Source organism: Lagopus leucura, unplaced genomic scaffold (genome assembly GCF_019238085.1).
Source record: "Lagopus leucura isolate 7727_CA_CO unplaced genomic scaffold, USGS_WTPT01 Super-Scaffold_774, whole genome shotgun sequence".
NCBI lineage: Eukaryota > Metazoa > Chordata > Aves > Galliformes > Phasianidae > Lagopus > Lagopus leucura.
The window spans coordinates 287,978-303,940 of record NW_024962258.1 but is presented as its reverse complement, the minus strand read 5'-3'; the positions used below and the strand labels follow the sequence as shown (position 1 = coordinate 303,940).

The 15,963-nt window shown below is 37.3% G+C and overlaps 1 protein-coding gene across 1 annotated transcript in view; it reads left to right on the top strand.

Annotated features, from left to right (window-relative positions):
- The window catches only part of WDR36 (WD repeat domain 36), a 29,077-nt gene extending 15,048 nt beyond the window's left edge, over positions 1-14,029 (top strand). Inside the window, exons 13-23 of the mRNA XM_042864950.1 lie at positions 255-369; positions 1,595-1,760; positions 2,021-2,129; positions 2,853-2,932; positions 5,401-5,508; positions 7,075-7,172; positions 8,376-8,518; positions 9,118-9,234; positions 9,474-9,555; positions 11,993-12,180; positions 13,555-14,029. Of these exons, the coding sequence (XP_042720884.1) occupies positions 255-369; positions 1,595-1,760; positions 2,021-2,129; positions 2,853-2,932; positions 5,401-5,508; positions 7,075-7,172; positions 8,376-8,518; positions 9,118-9,234; positions 9,474-9,555; positions 11,993-12,180; positions 13,555-13,704 (1,356 nt within the window). The 3' untranslated portion in view covers positions 13,705-14,029. The remainder of the gene's footprint in view (positions 1-254; positions 370-1,594; positions 1,761-2,020; positions 2,130-2,852; positions 2,933-5,400; positions 5,509-7,074; positions 7,173-8,375; positions 8,519-9,117; positions 9,235-9,473; positions 9,556-11,992; positions 12,181-13,554) is intronic.
- Positions 14,030-15,963: the final 1,934 nt, after the last annotated feature.

Genomic DNA, 15,963 nt, shown 5'->3' with positions numbered 1-15,963 from the left:
AACAGATGTAACTAAGTCATTATTTCATTATCTTCTATAGGCATGAACCATCTCATTTATTACTTGTTACGAATTTGCTTCTTTTAAGATCTCTTCTGTCTACTTTTTCAAGAGGTTTATTCCATGCAGTTTTCTTTGAAGTCTAATAAAAATTATACTAACATTCCTAATACATTTTGTTAACATTCCTAACAGATTTCCTAATTCTGCAGTTTAAGAATTATTTTCATAGGCATTTTTATTCCCTTTGAAAGGCTGTTGATATTACCACCTGTGGGAACTTTGCTGTAATTGGGATGTCAACAGGACAAGTGGATGTGTATAACATGCAGTCTGGCATTCACAGAGGGCGCTATGGCAGAGAAAGAGGTATGAATTTCTTAAAACTGAGTCTTAATGGAGTAGCAACAACTTTGAGTTCTGTGTAAGTAGTTAAGCACACCTTCTGAGTTGAACTTGAGAATCTGTTCTATTTCTGTAAGTAACCTATGCTGTTCTATTTTGTACTGTAATTGGAAGTAATTTGAGTCCACTTACTCAGAGCATGATCCCTGCTGGTTTTGATATGCATGTCTGTTTGGTTTTAGTCTATACAGTTACCAGAATGCTTAGCATTAAAATGAGACCCTGGGTCGTAGATATCTTTGAAGTACTCACATCTCCAGTATTGGCTTCTTGTTAGCCAGATACATCTCACGAAACATGAAATGTTTTCTGCTTAAAAATGAAAAGATACTTTACACAAGAAATAGAAATCCTAAGGAATTCCAGTTCTTTGCATGTGCTGGTATTTAAATATCCAGCTGCAAACTTAGGGCTTTGTGGGTGATGGTATTCATCTCCTTTTAACATTGCTTATGTAGATATTCCATGTCATGGTATGTTTGCTGCTGTTTCGTAAATCTGAAATGTATATTGGTGCCTTTATAGTCTGATGTTTTTGTTTGTAGAAACAAAGAGGGAATCCCAGTGAGTCCTCAAAGCTTGCTGGGCTTTTTGAAAGCTGTCTAGTTTAAGAAACGTGAAGTTATCTCTTACAGTAGCGGGATGAAAAAGTAAGCCCTAGACAGAGGTTAAGAGAAGGTTGGTAAGGAGTTATGCATTGTCTCTACACTGCAGTATCAACTTCCTTGTGGAGGAAAAAACAAAAAAAAACAAAAAGAACATACTTTGTGCAAGATCTGAAGCAGTAAATTCTGAGTAAGAGTAGTAGTCTCCATAAGTGACAGAAACAAGATCTTCAAACTTAACGTTAAAAAAAGCTCCCCAACTGAAAGCAGAAATTAAAGTTAATCTTCAGTTTCAACTGTATGCACCTTTTGTTTTGTGGTTTGAATTAAATTATGTTCCGCCTGGGCGTTAACTTGAAAATCAGTTAATTTTGCATATTTTGCGTATTTGGATTCTGTACTGATTTAAAAAAAAAAAAATGAAACTCAACTGGTCTTATCAGGTTACTTTAGACTTTTTGTTCACGTTTTACAGCTCATTTAGTGTAGCTAGGCTAGGCAACGCCATGCAGAACAGTTAGCATTATGCTGATTTCTAAATTGTATTTAATTTTGAGACAAAACTCTTTTCTCTTGCTTTCCAGCTCATGAGGGGCCTATTAGAGGGGTAGCAGTGGATGGATTAAACCAGTTGACAATCACAGCTGGAAGTGATGGATTAATTAAATTTTGGAAATTCAAAGCTAAAGATCTAGTTCACTCTACTGATCTTTCTTCTTCTCCAAGTGGAATTCTGCTTCACAGAGATAGGTAAGAAAATAAAGCTGTTTTATACTGTTTGCTGTAGATAAATTCTAGGTGACAAATACTGTAATGGAGATTGCATTTTTGGTGCTTGAAATACAACAGGCTGCTGGTTGTACAAATCATATTGCTAGACTGAAGAAGTTTGTGTTATCCTGTTTTTCTCTAGATTAATTCAGGATAAAGATATCCTGAAATGAGGTTAGTAAGTTGTTTTCATTTATCTCTAAATATTCACTGACATATATGTTTTTTATTCTTGGTAGTGGCATTCTGGGAATTGCCTTTGATGACTTCAGTATTAGTGTTTTGGATATAGAAACCTGGAAGATTGTCAGGAAGTTCTCAGGACACCACGGACGTATTAATGACATGGTAATTTTTAACTCATTTTCTGCAGTAAGTTATGTGTATATATATATATACACCTTATTCATTCTAAAGGCAGAGTTTTCTTTGCAAATATTCAGTCACCAAGTATTGTATTCAGCAGTGAACGGTAAAACTGTAGTATAGCAGTTTTGATGATGATCTTTTTCATGTTAAAATGTGTCGTTCAAATGGATGTGTCTTTTTAGGGTACCTTGGTATTTTGTTATAACTTTACAAGAAGCTAATTTGGAATTTAACAAAATAAAGCACCAGCAAATAGTGAAAGTCAAGTTGAGGTGTAGAATTCAGCTAGTCTTGAAGTATACACATAGAAAAGATGAACCAGGTAAATACGTGGTGTAAACAGATCTGAGGTTATACTACGCACTGATGCTTCCTTATTTTATGATTTATGTAGTTGTGGTTTGCAACGTTCACTAAGATACCCTGTTGTTAGTGTCTGATTTAATTCTTCATGTTAGGAAGTGAGTATTTGATTTCTTCAATTTTATGCTACGTTGTTTAAAAGTGGGGTCCAAAATACTTAAAGCCATATGGAACAGGTCAGTATATTTAAACCTATTGTGAAATAGTTTCTATTTTTTGTTCTTTTCACTCTTTAATAAGGTGTTGTCAATTTTGTTTTATGGCCAGATCATTTCATCATGATCTATGAAAGTCATCTAAAACAAAGCTGTGGCATTAAAATTGAGTATTTTATTTTAGACTTTCAGTCCTGATGGTCGTTGGCTAATAACTTCATCAATGGACTGTACTATTAAGACTTGGGACCTTCCCTCTGGATGGTGAGTTGGTTGAAAAAGCTGTAGCAACAAATGGTGTGAACTCCTTTCTGTCTTCTGAGTGGCAAAAAACCTTCCGGCTTGATTATCTGTCACCAAACTGTACTTTCTGATATTCAAAGTTTTGTTCAGTTATCTTGATGAGTGAGCAGCAAATACAGTAATGTGCTGTTCACAGTCGTCACAGTCGTAATAACAGGAAGTAGTCCATCTGCATGTCAGGAACCTGATAGCCAAAGTGTAACCACTGTTATTTTCCCAACAAATGTTCAAGTAACTGAAATCACTTGTGAGGACCAGGTTTTGTGCCTTTTTCAGGGAATGCAGTATAACCAGTGTCTTTAAGATCTGATTATGAAATTAAGAGTTTTCATGTAAGTGTAAAAAAAAGTATGAGTGTCTTTGTCCCAAAACAGTTATATATTCAAAATAGCAAGAGACTGCTTAAGGTGCATTACTTCCATTATGCTGAAGTATTAATCCAGTTTGTTTTTTGAACTGAAGCCTGTTCTTAATTAGGTTCATTTTAGAAACATGTAAGTTTTACTTCAGAAATTCTGGTCAAGCAGAGATCTAGATACGACATGACGTTCCCTGTTGTTTTTTTGTTTGGTTGCTGGTTGGTTTTTTGTTTTTTTGTTTTTTGTTGTTGTTTTTGTTCGCTTGCTTGTTTTCAGAATTATAAGAAAATGTTTTGTAGGCTGAGGAATTTATTGAAAAGGAGCAACAGCTCTTAATAAAAATCTTCAACTCAACCAGGGCATGATTGCTACAGCCCTGCCTACCTCCAGTCTTGATGAGCTCATCTGCATTGGTGAGCACTAGTTTCAGTAACATTTCTGTGGTTGGTCTGTCTGACATCTGGACCAGTTGTTGTCCTCTAAGTTGTCCTCAGTGGACTCCAGGAGTCTCGTGGGTTGTTTACAGACTTCCAGTTGCTTTCCTAGCAGGTGGAAATGCTTTCCTAGCAGGTGGTTGAAATACCCCATCAGGATAAGAGCCTGCAAGCATAATGATTCTTGTATCTGGGGCCAGAAGACCTTGTCAACAGGCTCCCTTAAATCTGGTGGCCTGAAGTAGACCTTGACAACCAGACATCCTTAATTTTTACCAGCAAGCTTTCAGCCTGTTTGTGGCTGTTTCTCAGAGGCAGTCCTTTGCCATTGGTCACATATCGGGGGCAGCTCACCTGCCTATCTCTTCTAAAAGCTCATAGCCTTCAACTGAAGTATTTCAGTTTTTTGGCTGATCTCACCATGTCTCTGTGACAGCAATTAGGTCATAGTGATCTAATTGCACTACAACTCCTTGTACTTGTTTTCCATGTGTGTGCATTGGTGTAGTGGCACTTTAGCTGGGGTATTGGCTGTGTTACATTCTTGGAGGAGCCCTCTTTGGAACAATTTTGAGTCTTCTCCATGCTATTTCTCAAATTGACAGTTCTCCGGCTCTTCCATCAGTCAGAGGTGCATCCCCTTCCCCCATAAACTCTAGTTCTGCTGATGAGTCCATCCAGTCTGCTACTCTTGTCCCACCTGGTCAATTGCATCCTATCTGACATCAGCATGCCCAGTCTCTCAAAGGTGCAACTGAGATCGTAGATCCCAAAGCCCTAAGCGTGGCATCATCCATGCTGCCGTTCACCTGATCTATTCACATCCTTTTTCATGGGTCCAAGTGTCTGTCAGTGAACACATTCAAGTACTTCGTGTAGTTTGAAGTAACTGAAAATGACATTGTGAAAAGTGACAAACCTTGCAGTGAACATGAATTTGTATGGAAGTCCTACTAGGATGTGTGTCATCCAGTAGTTGCAGCAATGGTTAGAACTCAAAAGTGACTTGTTGCAATAGTCGCACACATCTGAATATTTTAACTTCCTTCTTATGTGTTTTTTTTTTTTTTTTTCCATTTTTCTGCAGTAGTAAAAGGAGTGATCAGGGAATGGTATAAATTACAATAAATTATGATAATGTCAAGAGAAAAAATACTGCAGGAAGTTGTTCATTTTTTACTTGAGGGACATTAGACCTCCAAGTTAATCAAGTGCATGTGATGTATCTGTATAGAATGGAAGAATTAACAACTGATGGCAGAGAACTAACTAAAATATGAGTCCAGAGCAGTACGGGGCTGCATGGAAGTATGAAATCTATTGCTGCTGGAAGCGCATTGGGCCTAAGGAGCTGAATGTGGACAGACAGTTCATCAAACTTCCCTCAAAGTTTCTTAGGAGGCAGAATAAATGTTCCAGCTGTAGCTGATAACGAAGTTTTATGAATGTAATTGGTTTGTTGCCCAATGCCAGTCATTCACTGAGTTTATATGATGTGTTTGAATACTTCTGTTATGCTAGTTTGCATATGTGTTTACAGTGTCCTGCTTGCATTCAATCCTATTCGTGCTGTAATTTAGATACGTATGGAACAAAAAGTTCAATTTGCTAACGACTTCTCTTTTCTCTCTTTTAGCCTCATAGATTGCTTTCTGCTAGACTCTGCAGCAGTGAGTCTTACTATGTCTCCTACAGGAGATTTTCTAGCTTCAGCCCATGTGGATGATCTTGGAATTTATTTGTGGTATGTAATATTTATTTCTGTAAAGAACTTCAAATGGGGCTGAATGCTTTCAACCACCGTCATGGCAAATGTATGTATCTCAAGAGCTTTGTCATCTTTTCTTCTAAAAGACTGAGGTATTCTCTGTTGCTGTGAGCTGTAAATCTTTAAATCTCTTGTCGTTAATATACTTACTCTGATAAAGGAATGATTTTTTTTCTGTTTCCATCTGTAAACAGTTCTGTAAACCATTTCTCTGAGTCTGCTTTTTTCTTGATCTTTTGAGTATTATTGCTCATACAGTGTTACTAACTGAGGGGCTTTTATTAGTGTACAAAATTGTCTAAAATTCCTCAAAGGAATTTATAATGAATTATTAATTAAACTATTTATTAAGTTATGTTTATTTATTAATGTTAGGTCAGCACAAGTGAAAAATGCATCTCAGTTAAATTTGATACAAGTTGAAAGCAAATGACTGGCTAGGGTAGAATGGAAGTAACATATTATTTTTTTGATGGTTAGTTTTTGTTTTCCTGTTGCCAGATGAGTGGATTAAAGGCTCACAGAATAGTTTGGATTGGAAAGAACCTTGAAGACTGTCCAGTTCCAACTCCCTGCCATGGGCAGGGTTGCCACCCACTAGCTGAGGTTTCACAGGACCTTATCCAGCCTGCTTTTGAACACTTTCAGGGATTGGCCACAGCTTCTCCGGGCACCCTGTGCCAGTGCCTCTCTGCCCTCTGATTAAAAAATGTTGTCTTCACATCTAATCTAAATCTCCCTTGTTTTAGTTTCATGCCATTCCCCCTTATCCCATTGCTATCAGACCATGTTAAAAGTCAGTCTCCCTCCTGCTTGTAAACTCCTTTTAAGTATTGGAGGTCTCCTTGTAGCTGTCTCTTCTCCAGGGTGGTCTTTTTCATAGGAGAGTTGCACCAGCTTTTTTGATAAACTTTGTGGCCCTCCTCTGGACCCTTTCATGCAGCTCTGCGTGCTTCTTTTGCTGTGGGCCCCAGGCCTGGATGCAGTACTCCTCATGGGATTACCTGAGGGGTGTTCCCTTGTTAGACCTTTTTGTGATTAAGTAGAAGAGGTTTGTTAGAAGTAATTACAAAAGTTCTTATCTACCTTAGGCTTATAATGGCAAAAAAGTCATTTACCTAATTGCTCATGTGCAGGTTTCAAACTTTTAGAAAATTTGTTATGAATGCCACTCTGTAATTATTTGAAAGTAGGATGAATCATTTATATTTGCATAATACTTTGTACCTACTAAGTGCAAGCAAGATTTTTAGGTAATTTTGCCATTGGAAATAAATGCAGAAATTAGCACTGATTGAAGTAAAACTAATTCCTATTGCTATGTGAAGTCTTTGGCAATAATGCTTTAGCATAAGTCTTCTATTTCAGACTTTTTAACAGTACATATCAGTTGCATTTCGTTTCATGCTCATCTGTTTATCTTTAGTGAAACCTGATGTTTAGTTAGAGTGCGGTAATATTAGGCTGCAGTGGAACTCTGTCTGAATGAATTGTTCCCATTCACATGAAAATTGGTTTTAAAATGTCTGTTTTATTTTTTAGGTCCAACCGTTCTTTATATTCACTCATCTCTTTACGGCCCCTTCCAGCAGACTTTGAGCCTTCTGTGGTAACACTCCCCGGCACCTGCCCTCTGCAAGGTGACCTTCAGACAAAAGATTATTTTCTATCTGATACTGAATTTCAAATAGAAGACACTTTTTATTTCTTTGGTGAAAACTTGGTGTCTTATTATTCTGTTTCTGAATTCCTGAATTTCTATTTATTCTACCATTTCTAGCAGACTTTGGCCTACTCCTTGTGCTCTAATATTTACTGAAATGTCTGTTTATTTTTCTGCATTTGAACATACAGAATTACATTCTGATTACCTTCACTGGTTCAAGTAGGTTTTGTGGGTAATAAGAATGCTTGTTTTGATTGACTATTTGATTGCTTCCTTTAAGCCCAGACTGCCTTAAGTACCTTACATTATGACTTCTATCGGAGGTGCTTGAAATAAATATTTCTGTTTAGCATTTGGGACAAGGTCTCTGCTTGTTCCTTTCCCCTCCAGCTTTTGTGCCATGGTACTTTCAGTGCTGTGTTGTCACATGGGCAAGAAGACTGGCTTTTGCTCACCTTCTGCAGTCCTGTATTGAATTCCGAGTGGAAGAATAGCTTAAATTGCATTATAATTACATTTAGTACCAACAACTGTGCATCTGAAGACCTCTAGATGGAGATCTTGTATGATAAATTTTCTTGTTCTCGTAAGGTGCAGTGCATATATTTTGATCTCCAGCTGGAGGAGAGACACACCTAGCTATTGACTGCTTAAAAGAGCAAGTAACCTGCTCTGTTGATCTCTTAATTAGGCACATTTTCTTTGAAGATGCCTAAACTAGGGAGATAGGATTTCCTCCCATACGTGTTCATGTTTTCATCCTATAAATTGATTCTGGCATAATGCTTGAATTCACTTCTTGTCTTCAACCAATGTAAGGCTTCTGTTTAGATGCTTAAAACTTAAAGTGTTCTGGTGTTGTGATTTTAGGCTTTTCTGGGACATTCATGGACTCAGCTGTGTAGTATGCAAAAAGAAAACAGAAAGTGAAGCTGTTTGCTTTGCAAACGTATGTTGGCAGTCTTGTCTATTAGATTCTATGTTTTAGGCACAATTATTATGATTTATTATTTCACTGAATTGATAGAAGTTTGTTACTGGAGCTTGTCAGGTATTATGCTAAGAGACAAATATCTGCAACACTTTTTTTTTTTTAATTGCAAAATAAATAATTGTGTTTTTATTTATAATAATTAAGAAGTTATATATGTTCATAAAATATATTTGTTCTTTAAAGATGTGGATGTTGCAGAAGATGAAGACCAATGTGATGAGATGGTAGAGTATGACTCACCAGAGCAACTGGGAGAACAGCTGGTAACTCTGTCCTTACTACCTGAATCAAGATGGAAAAATCTCCTCAGTCTTGATGTTATCAAGGTAATATTATGAGGTACATCGTTGTTTATCTACTGTAGCATGTGTTTCTGAAGAAGCAGGTAAAATAAAGGCTGTTTCTTCTGTAAGCAGTCTCTGAGAAGAACTTTCAGTAACTTTTGCCATAATGATTCGTGCAATGTGCAAAATAACTGTCTGAAGTAAGGTATTTTTTTTTTAGTGCATCTTGTGAGTGTCCATAAATCTGTTCTAAGTGCCTCCAAGCAGCAGGCAGCCATTCCTATAAACAGAAAAAGAGGGAATAAATAAAAAATACTAGCATACGGCTGGATAGTTTGTCTTTGAGCTGTGAGCTGCATTTATCTGTTCACAGGACTTGATTTCACTTTTCAGGTATTGTTCTGGATTTTCCAGTAGAAGATTGCAAAAGACTTCTAATCACAGTTTCTGGGATTTGAGGGAGAGGTTGTTCTAAATAATTTATATTCAGTTCATATTCAACAGTCAAGTATTTTTCTATATATTTACTTTTCAGTTCTAATAGTTTTTGTGATATTCTAAAAATTAATTTCTTGACAACAGAAATTCCCACTTGCTTGTTCCTACTGCGATCGTGACTTATTTGAGTATGTTATTAACAGAAAAAAAATAAACCAAGAGAACCACCAAAGGTTCCCAAGTCAGCCCCTTTCTTCATCCCAACGGTTCCTGGTCTTGTTCCCCGATATGCTGCTCCAGAGCAAGAAAATGATACACAGGTAAAAAAAAAATATATATATATATATAGTAATGCTTATCTAGTGTGCAATTTTGTTTGTACAATAAAATCTTAAGGCTTTTTAATCCTAACTGAATTTTTGCTGTAGACTTCACCAATTTTAATGTATGTATATTAATGCTGCTTTTCTGTAGGTCTTCATCATGTCAGGAAGAGTATAACTGAGATGCAGATATGTTTACGTTTTTATGTATATTTACTTACTCTTTCATGCTTTAGTCAAAGGTAGTAAATATTGGAGTACTGGCACAGAAATCTGATTTCTACGTTCGTCTGGAAGAAGCCCTGAGCACTAATGAATGTAAGTTAAGAAATTTCACTGATGTGTAGAAGCTGGTGATATTTTGGCATGTTTCATTTCAAATGTCAGAATTGCAATATATGTAGGAAAATGCACTTATGATCTACACGATAGTTGTAAAGCTGAGAAACATATATACAATCTTGACCAAAGATCAAGCTGGCTGGCAGCATGGAGCCAAACTGGCTAAAAACTGCTTAGAGAAAGCAGGTAATTTTGTTAAGACTGTTAGATGTTCATGGAGGTTGTGATGCTGTCATCCAGAAAATATGCTTTTTATTATTTGGAAGGGAATGATCTGATAAGGAATAATCTGATGGTTCATTGAAACATGAGGACTCTGATTTGCTTAGCAAATTCTGCTTGCAAAGACTACTTCTCTGAACTTTCAGCAAACTTACTTTTAACTGACCTAATTGACAAAATTTGTTGGATTGTTTTTATTTTTTTAGCATTCTTGAAATTGTTTTACTTAAGATTCTGGTGAGAATGAACATAGCTGCTGTTTTCTTTGTTGATACAGTGCTGCTACAGAATCACTGAAATTGGGATTTTTAGCAATGTAACTGCATAATCAATGGATATTAAGATGTTATAATCACAAAAGAACAAGAGAGTTAGGCAAAATAGACTAGGATAATAAGGAGAATAAATGGAAGGTGTACCTGTATGCTAGGCTCACCTACAGAAAGCACTAGAAGAAGGGATCTCCAGAAGAGATCCTTCCCCACTGGTAGCCAGGTCATAAATAGGTCTAGGAGGGGTGGAGCCAGGCTCCACCTTCACTTGTGCTCCTCTGGCTGACTCATGGCTCGCCTCAGGTGATCAGAGGTTCAGGCCGTGACTCAACAGTTCCCATACAGTAACTGACCTGGAAATTTAAATGGACAGCTACTGAAACCTTATCTATGAGGCAGTTCTGAAGAGCTTAGAACATGTTGTGTATATACTTTATTTTGGCCATCTATTACAAGCAAGTTGTGGGTTTATTCTGTCTCTTATTCTGTATGTCATTTGAGAGTATTCTATTAAGCTGTTTCAGAACTGCCTTGAGAAGAGTAAAATATGAGTTGAAAATATAAAAACCAAATTAAGCTTCTTCTGGCTGTCTGCACCAGGAAACAAGCGTACTCCGTGATGCACTGCAGTAGTGATCCCCTGGGCTGTCATCAGGCTGTATCATCTCTGCTGAAACGACAGTGTGCTGCAGGGTCTGTGCTGTAATCATAGTCCAGGGAGCCTGTTGGTCCACTCCCAGTACTCCACTGGTGTGTAGCATGGTTCTGTGCTTGGTATTTGACAAGCACCTCTTCTGAAGACGAGTAGGCCATGCAAATAAGTAGTGGTACATTAGAAGCCATCCTAATTTAACATTGGAATAGAGGCAGGGTTTTGCACTGCAGAGCAGGACTGCAGAATATTGATTTAACTGGGCACATTTTCCATATTGTGTGTATACTGATTTCACGGTGTATTCCATGCTTGGTTTTTCAGTCTCTCACAGCACAAAAATGAGTTAATGCATCCCTTCAACACTGCTAATATCACACCTTTCCTTTAGCTAATTATCTTCACAGGAATTAAATATTCATGCATAGAAATAAATTTAAACCAACTAGCTAATACCTGATATTAGTAGTTACAATGATATGAGAGTATAAGAAACAGCTTTCCTTAAAAACTTCAGAAACTGAAATATTAATCAGCTGACAGCATTAAAAATTTTGCTACCAAAAGCTGTGTTTGCATCCACATATGCTTTTATTTCTGCGTTTCTAAAACAGTTCTCAGAGAACAGGTTTGATTGCAGTAATTATAAGGAAGAACATATATGAAAAAAGGAGGAGAAAAGAGTTCCTTGTAAATTTTGCATATTTCTATTACAGAGAAGTTTTCCCCCTCCGCCCCAGAAAAGCAGAAGAAATTTACTTAATAAGGAATAATTCCCTTAAATGCACCAGGTTATGTTTTACTTTGCTTAATGTCAATAGCAATAAACACTAAGGATTGCTAGAGACAATAGTAATTGGTTTCTTTCTTCTAAGATATATTTGCAGTAATGGCTTGGAATAAAAGATACTTCCTTCTCTTTGCTGAAAAGAAATAAAAAATGTCAGTCTTAACTAGTTGATCAGAGACATAGTTTGTCCAAAAGCACAGAAGTTAAAGGAAATTTGTGGAAAGGTATTAATTGTATTTGTCAAGGTGGACTTAGAAAAAAATGCAGTTTCCTTATTAGAGGTGTATTTTTCAGAGACATACGGTGAGTTAGAGGAATTACGACATTTTGTGGAAAGAAAGAATAGTAAGGAAACGTTAGAAATTTGAGCTTTTGCTTTATGATTATATATCAAATGTTCTGAATTGCATTGGATGGATTCCTGAGATTCTTTTCTGCAGATGTTAATGATGATGATTGCTCTGTGTTTTAACATAGATACAGCTCCACTTAATTTGCTGAAAGACTTGGGACCATCTAGTATTGAGATAGAGCTGAGGAGTTTGGCCCCTGAGGGTGGTGGTTCCCTGGAGGTGATGCTAAGCTTTTTGAGAATGATTGGGATGATGCTGAACAAGAAGTACAACTTTGAACTTGCTCAAGCGTACCTTGCACTATTTTTAAAGGTAACAGTATTCTCCTAAAAGTTTATGTTACTCCTGAATAAAATGGTCCAGTGAAAGGACACAAAATCTGTGTGAACTCTCTACTAGAGCTGTTTATCTTAAATGGTTTCTTTTGGGGATGGTTTTAAAGACTTACCAAACGTGGTTTTTTTTTACAGGTTATTTGTTCTGCGTGTTTTGTTTTTTGTAACACAGATAATTTCTTAATGGTTGTTCATTTTTAAGCTAAGATTTTCTGTATTTTAAGTAACTCAGTGCACAGTGTTTGGGCAAGTAAAATAAGCATATTATTGCACTTACCCCTTGAGATTGGAGGTCCGACTTCATGTGTCAGTGGTCTGCCTTTCTTCTGTCAACTGTTAAGCTTCACAGATCTGAAAAATTATTCCCAGAGGTGTGAAAGTTACAAGATTACCATGATAAAATGCAATAGTGTTTACTCAAATGGTTCTGTAGAGAATCAAAACCTTTCTGATAGTGCTGTGCCCTCTTACTTACTGTGTGAAGCTGTGAGAAAGCAATTAGTTACAACTTAATGGGAAAGTTGTTAAACCATTCAGGTATGTGGTAATATCTATTTAACAGCACATTTCTTAATTATTTCAGGATTTTATTTTGTCTCTTTCTTCTGCTGGTGTTAAGTGGAATGCATAGGGTTATGTCAACAAGACCAAATGCTACAAGCTAATATAACTAAATCTGTAGAGTGAAACACTTCAAAATACAAATTCCCCCTGTGCTAAATGCACAATGATATATTTTGTTATAGATTCTAGAGAAGACAGCTCAGAGCTTATCAAAACTCCTAGATTTATGCTGTAGCTGAGAAAATTATTATTCCACCCATTAAGTGTTACCACTTAATAATACAGTGACTCTATACATGGTTGAAATACTGCTTTTCTTTTTGCTTTACCGAGGTTACTGTCTATAAAGAAAATATATAAGGAAAAAACATCCTCCATATCTTTAGGAGTGTGTGACATGATTCTTTTTGCTTTATTCAATACAGATAATTGAAATAATAATCATGATTGATCTCAGAGCATCTCTTTCATGTTTCTAAATTGAACACGAATTTATGATGCAGTTTTTGGACAGAGGAGAAAGTTACCCTCTAGAGAAGTGTGTGATTAGGATAGATTCAGCAGCATCAGTACATCTAGTAAGATGTTTTGCTGCCTTATCCAAGCTTCTGAATATTTGGGAGGAAAATGGCTTCTGAGGTGGGATTAAATTGAATGAATGAATGAATTGAAGAACTGTCTTCATTCAATTCCATTACTTTGCTTTCAGTAATGTAACTGAAGAAGCTGATATTCTGAACCTGGTCTGTGTTAATTTTACTAACTGCTGCATATTTTTACTTTTCAGTTACATCTTAAGATTATTTCATCAGAGTCAAGCCTCCTGGAAGAAACATCTAGATTGTCAATGCAACTTGAGGAAACCTGGATTCATTTGCGGACTCTTTTCAATCAGAGTCTATGTGTGCTAACATATATGAAAAGTGCTTTGCTATAAAATATTTAAGAGTTTTGACTGCATAAAACCTCAGAAAAATAGTACAACTTTTTGCCAAAGTTACTGAATTCCAAGATTTATCCTGGAAGTTCTGATGCTGTATTTTATATGTCTGTCTAGGACGGAGTGTTTTAGAACATAAGGAATATGCACACACTCCCTGAACTCTTGACAGCTTGGGCCGTATCCCCTGCCCTGGGGAACATGTTCCATGCCTATCAATCCATGCTGAAGAACTTTTTCCTAGCCCCCCACTGTTGTCCCCAGTGAAGTTCCATGTCATTCCCAAGGGAGAAATGATTTAAAATAAAAAAATGGGAGTATATTTTCTGTATGAGTCTGTAATATTTATTATGCTTAACAAATCAGTACCATTAATGCAAAACTAAAGAGCATTTTAATCATTAACCAATTCTAAATATTGGTTTAAAACAAAGGAGTACAAAAAATTGCATTCTTCTGAAATCAGAGTGCATTTACACAAACCTTGTAAATGTTTTCTCCACATATTGCTAAGCTATATTCACTAAGCAGAGGTTTCTGGTGATCACAAATGATGGTAATTGGTGGGGAAGTGGGAAAAAACATTTTATGTCAAGTTTCTCAGTCTAATTTTGTAGCATCAGATTCTGATGATCTCTTAAGGAGATCAAAAATTACAGAAATAAATGCCTTGAGTTAAGAGGACTTTTTTTTTTTTTTTTTGCTTGAATCAGAAACTTTTAGTGAATTTAGGTTTAAGACAGTAGTGTTTGGGAATTTACAAAAGGGATTTTCTTTAACCTTTAGAGTGAGCAAAACTCACCTTTTAACAGCCCTGTATGGCCAGTGCATAAAGCCAGTGGAGAATGGAGGTTGATGGTAGGCTAACTGAATGAAGTCATACTCCCACTGAGTGCTGTACCAGACATGTTAGAACTCCAGTATGAACTGGAGTGAAAAGCAGCCAAGTGATATGCCACCACTGACATTGCTGATGCCTTGCTGTATGTCCCCTTTATCAGGTGATGCGGAAGAATGACTTTATGTGGGGCCCTGAGCAGCAGCAGGCTTTTGAACAGATTAAACAGGAGATAGCCCGTGCCATGGCCCTGGGGCCGGTACAGATGGGACAGGATGTACAGAATATCCTGCACACTGCTGCTGGAGAGAAAGGTCCCACTTGGAGTCTGTGGCAAGGAGCCTCAGGAGAGAATCTGAGGCCGACCCCTGGGATTCTGGAGTAGAGCATACAGGGGTTCAGAAGAGGGCTGAGCTCCAACTGAAAAGATCCTAGCCACGTATGAGGGCATTTTGCCTGCTTCTGAAGTAATCGGTACTGAAACACAGCTGCTCCTGGCACCTCGACAGCCAGTGCTAAACTGGATGTTCAAGGGAAAGGTTCCCTCCATCCATTGTGGTACTGATGCCACCTGGAGTAAGTGGGTTGCGTTGATTACACAGCAAGCTTGGATGGGGACCTCAGTCGTCCAGGAATCTTAGAAGTGATCATGGTCTGTCCTGAACCATTGACATGCTCACTCAATACATTTGCTGTGTTGCACTTGCTCCAGCTACACATAGCATAAAAGAATAGCTAATACAAATGTATGTAATTTTGGTGAGAATACTTGAAAAATAGATGCTTTGCCTTTGGCAGAGTGCTGCCATCACTTTTGAACTTACTTTGTCATGTACTCTGCAAAGACCACTAACACGTAGATGTGGTGTGGAGTACTGCAGAGCACTTCAGGCGCCCACAGGCAGCATGAGATCAGCATCCTTTTTGTTCTCAAATGTGCAGTAAAGCTTATTGAGGTTATCAGAGGAGTGCGAAGGTGAAGGAAGATTAGAACAACGTAGAGAAGCTGTGAAAGTTGACAGTTCTTTAACCTGAAGTCACGTTAGATGTTGATTTATTGGGTGGCAACCCAGCCTAGGGCAGTGCCTTGGACTTGGGTGGAGGGGCCTTGAAGTCCCTTCCAGCCTAAGTTGTTCTAAGGTTTTGTGAAAGGTGAAATATTATAGAAGTTTCTAGACTCCAGTGTTTTGGCTAGATAGGGCTGAGAACACAGAGTGAGTGGGAAGGGATGTACACCTAAGCCTTTCTGTAAGCATCTTTCTAAGATACAAGATCTTTTTCAACATAGAATGGTTAGCTTCTGATGATGTAATTCTCAAGAGCTTATTATTCCCAATTTCTTTAACAGTTCTGAGGCAGCACCCAAATCCCTCAGACTTCAAATGTAGTAAATGTGTAATAAATCTCTGAGCTTGTAA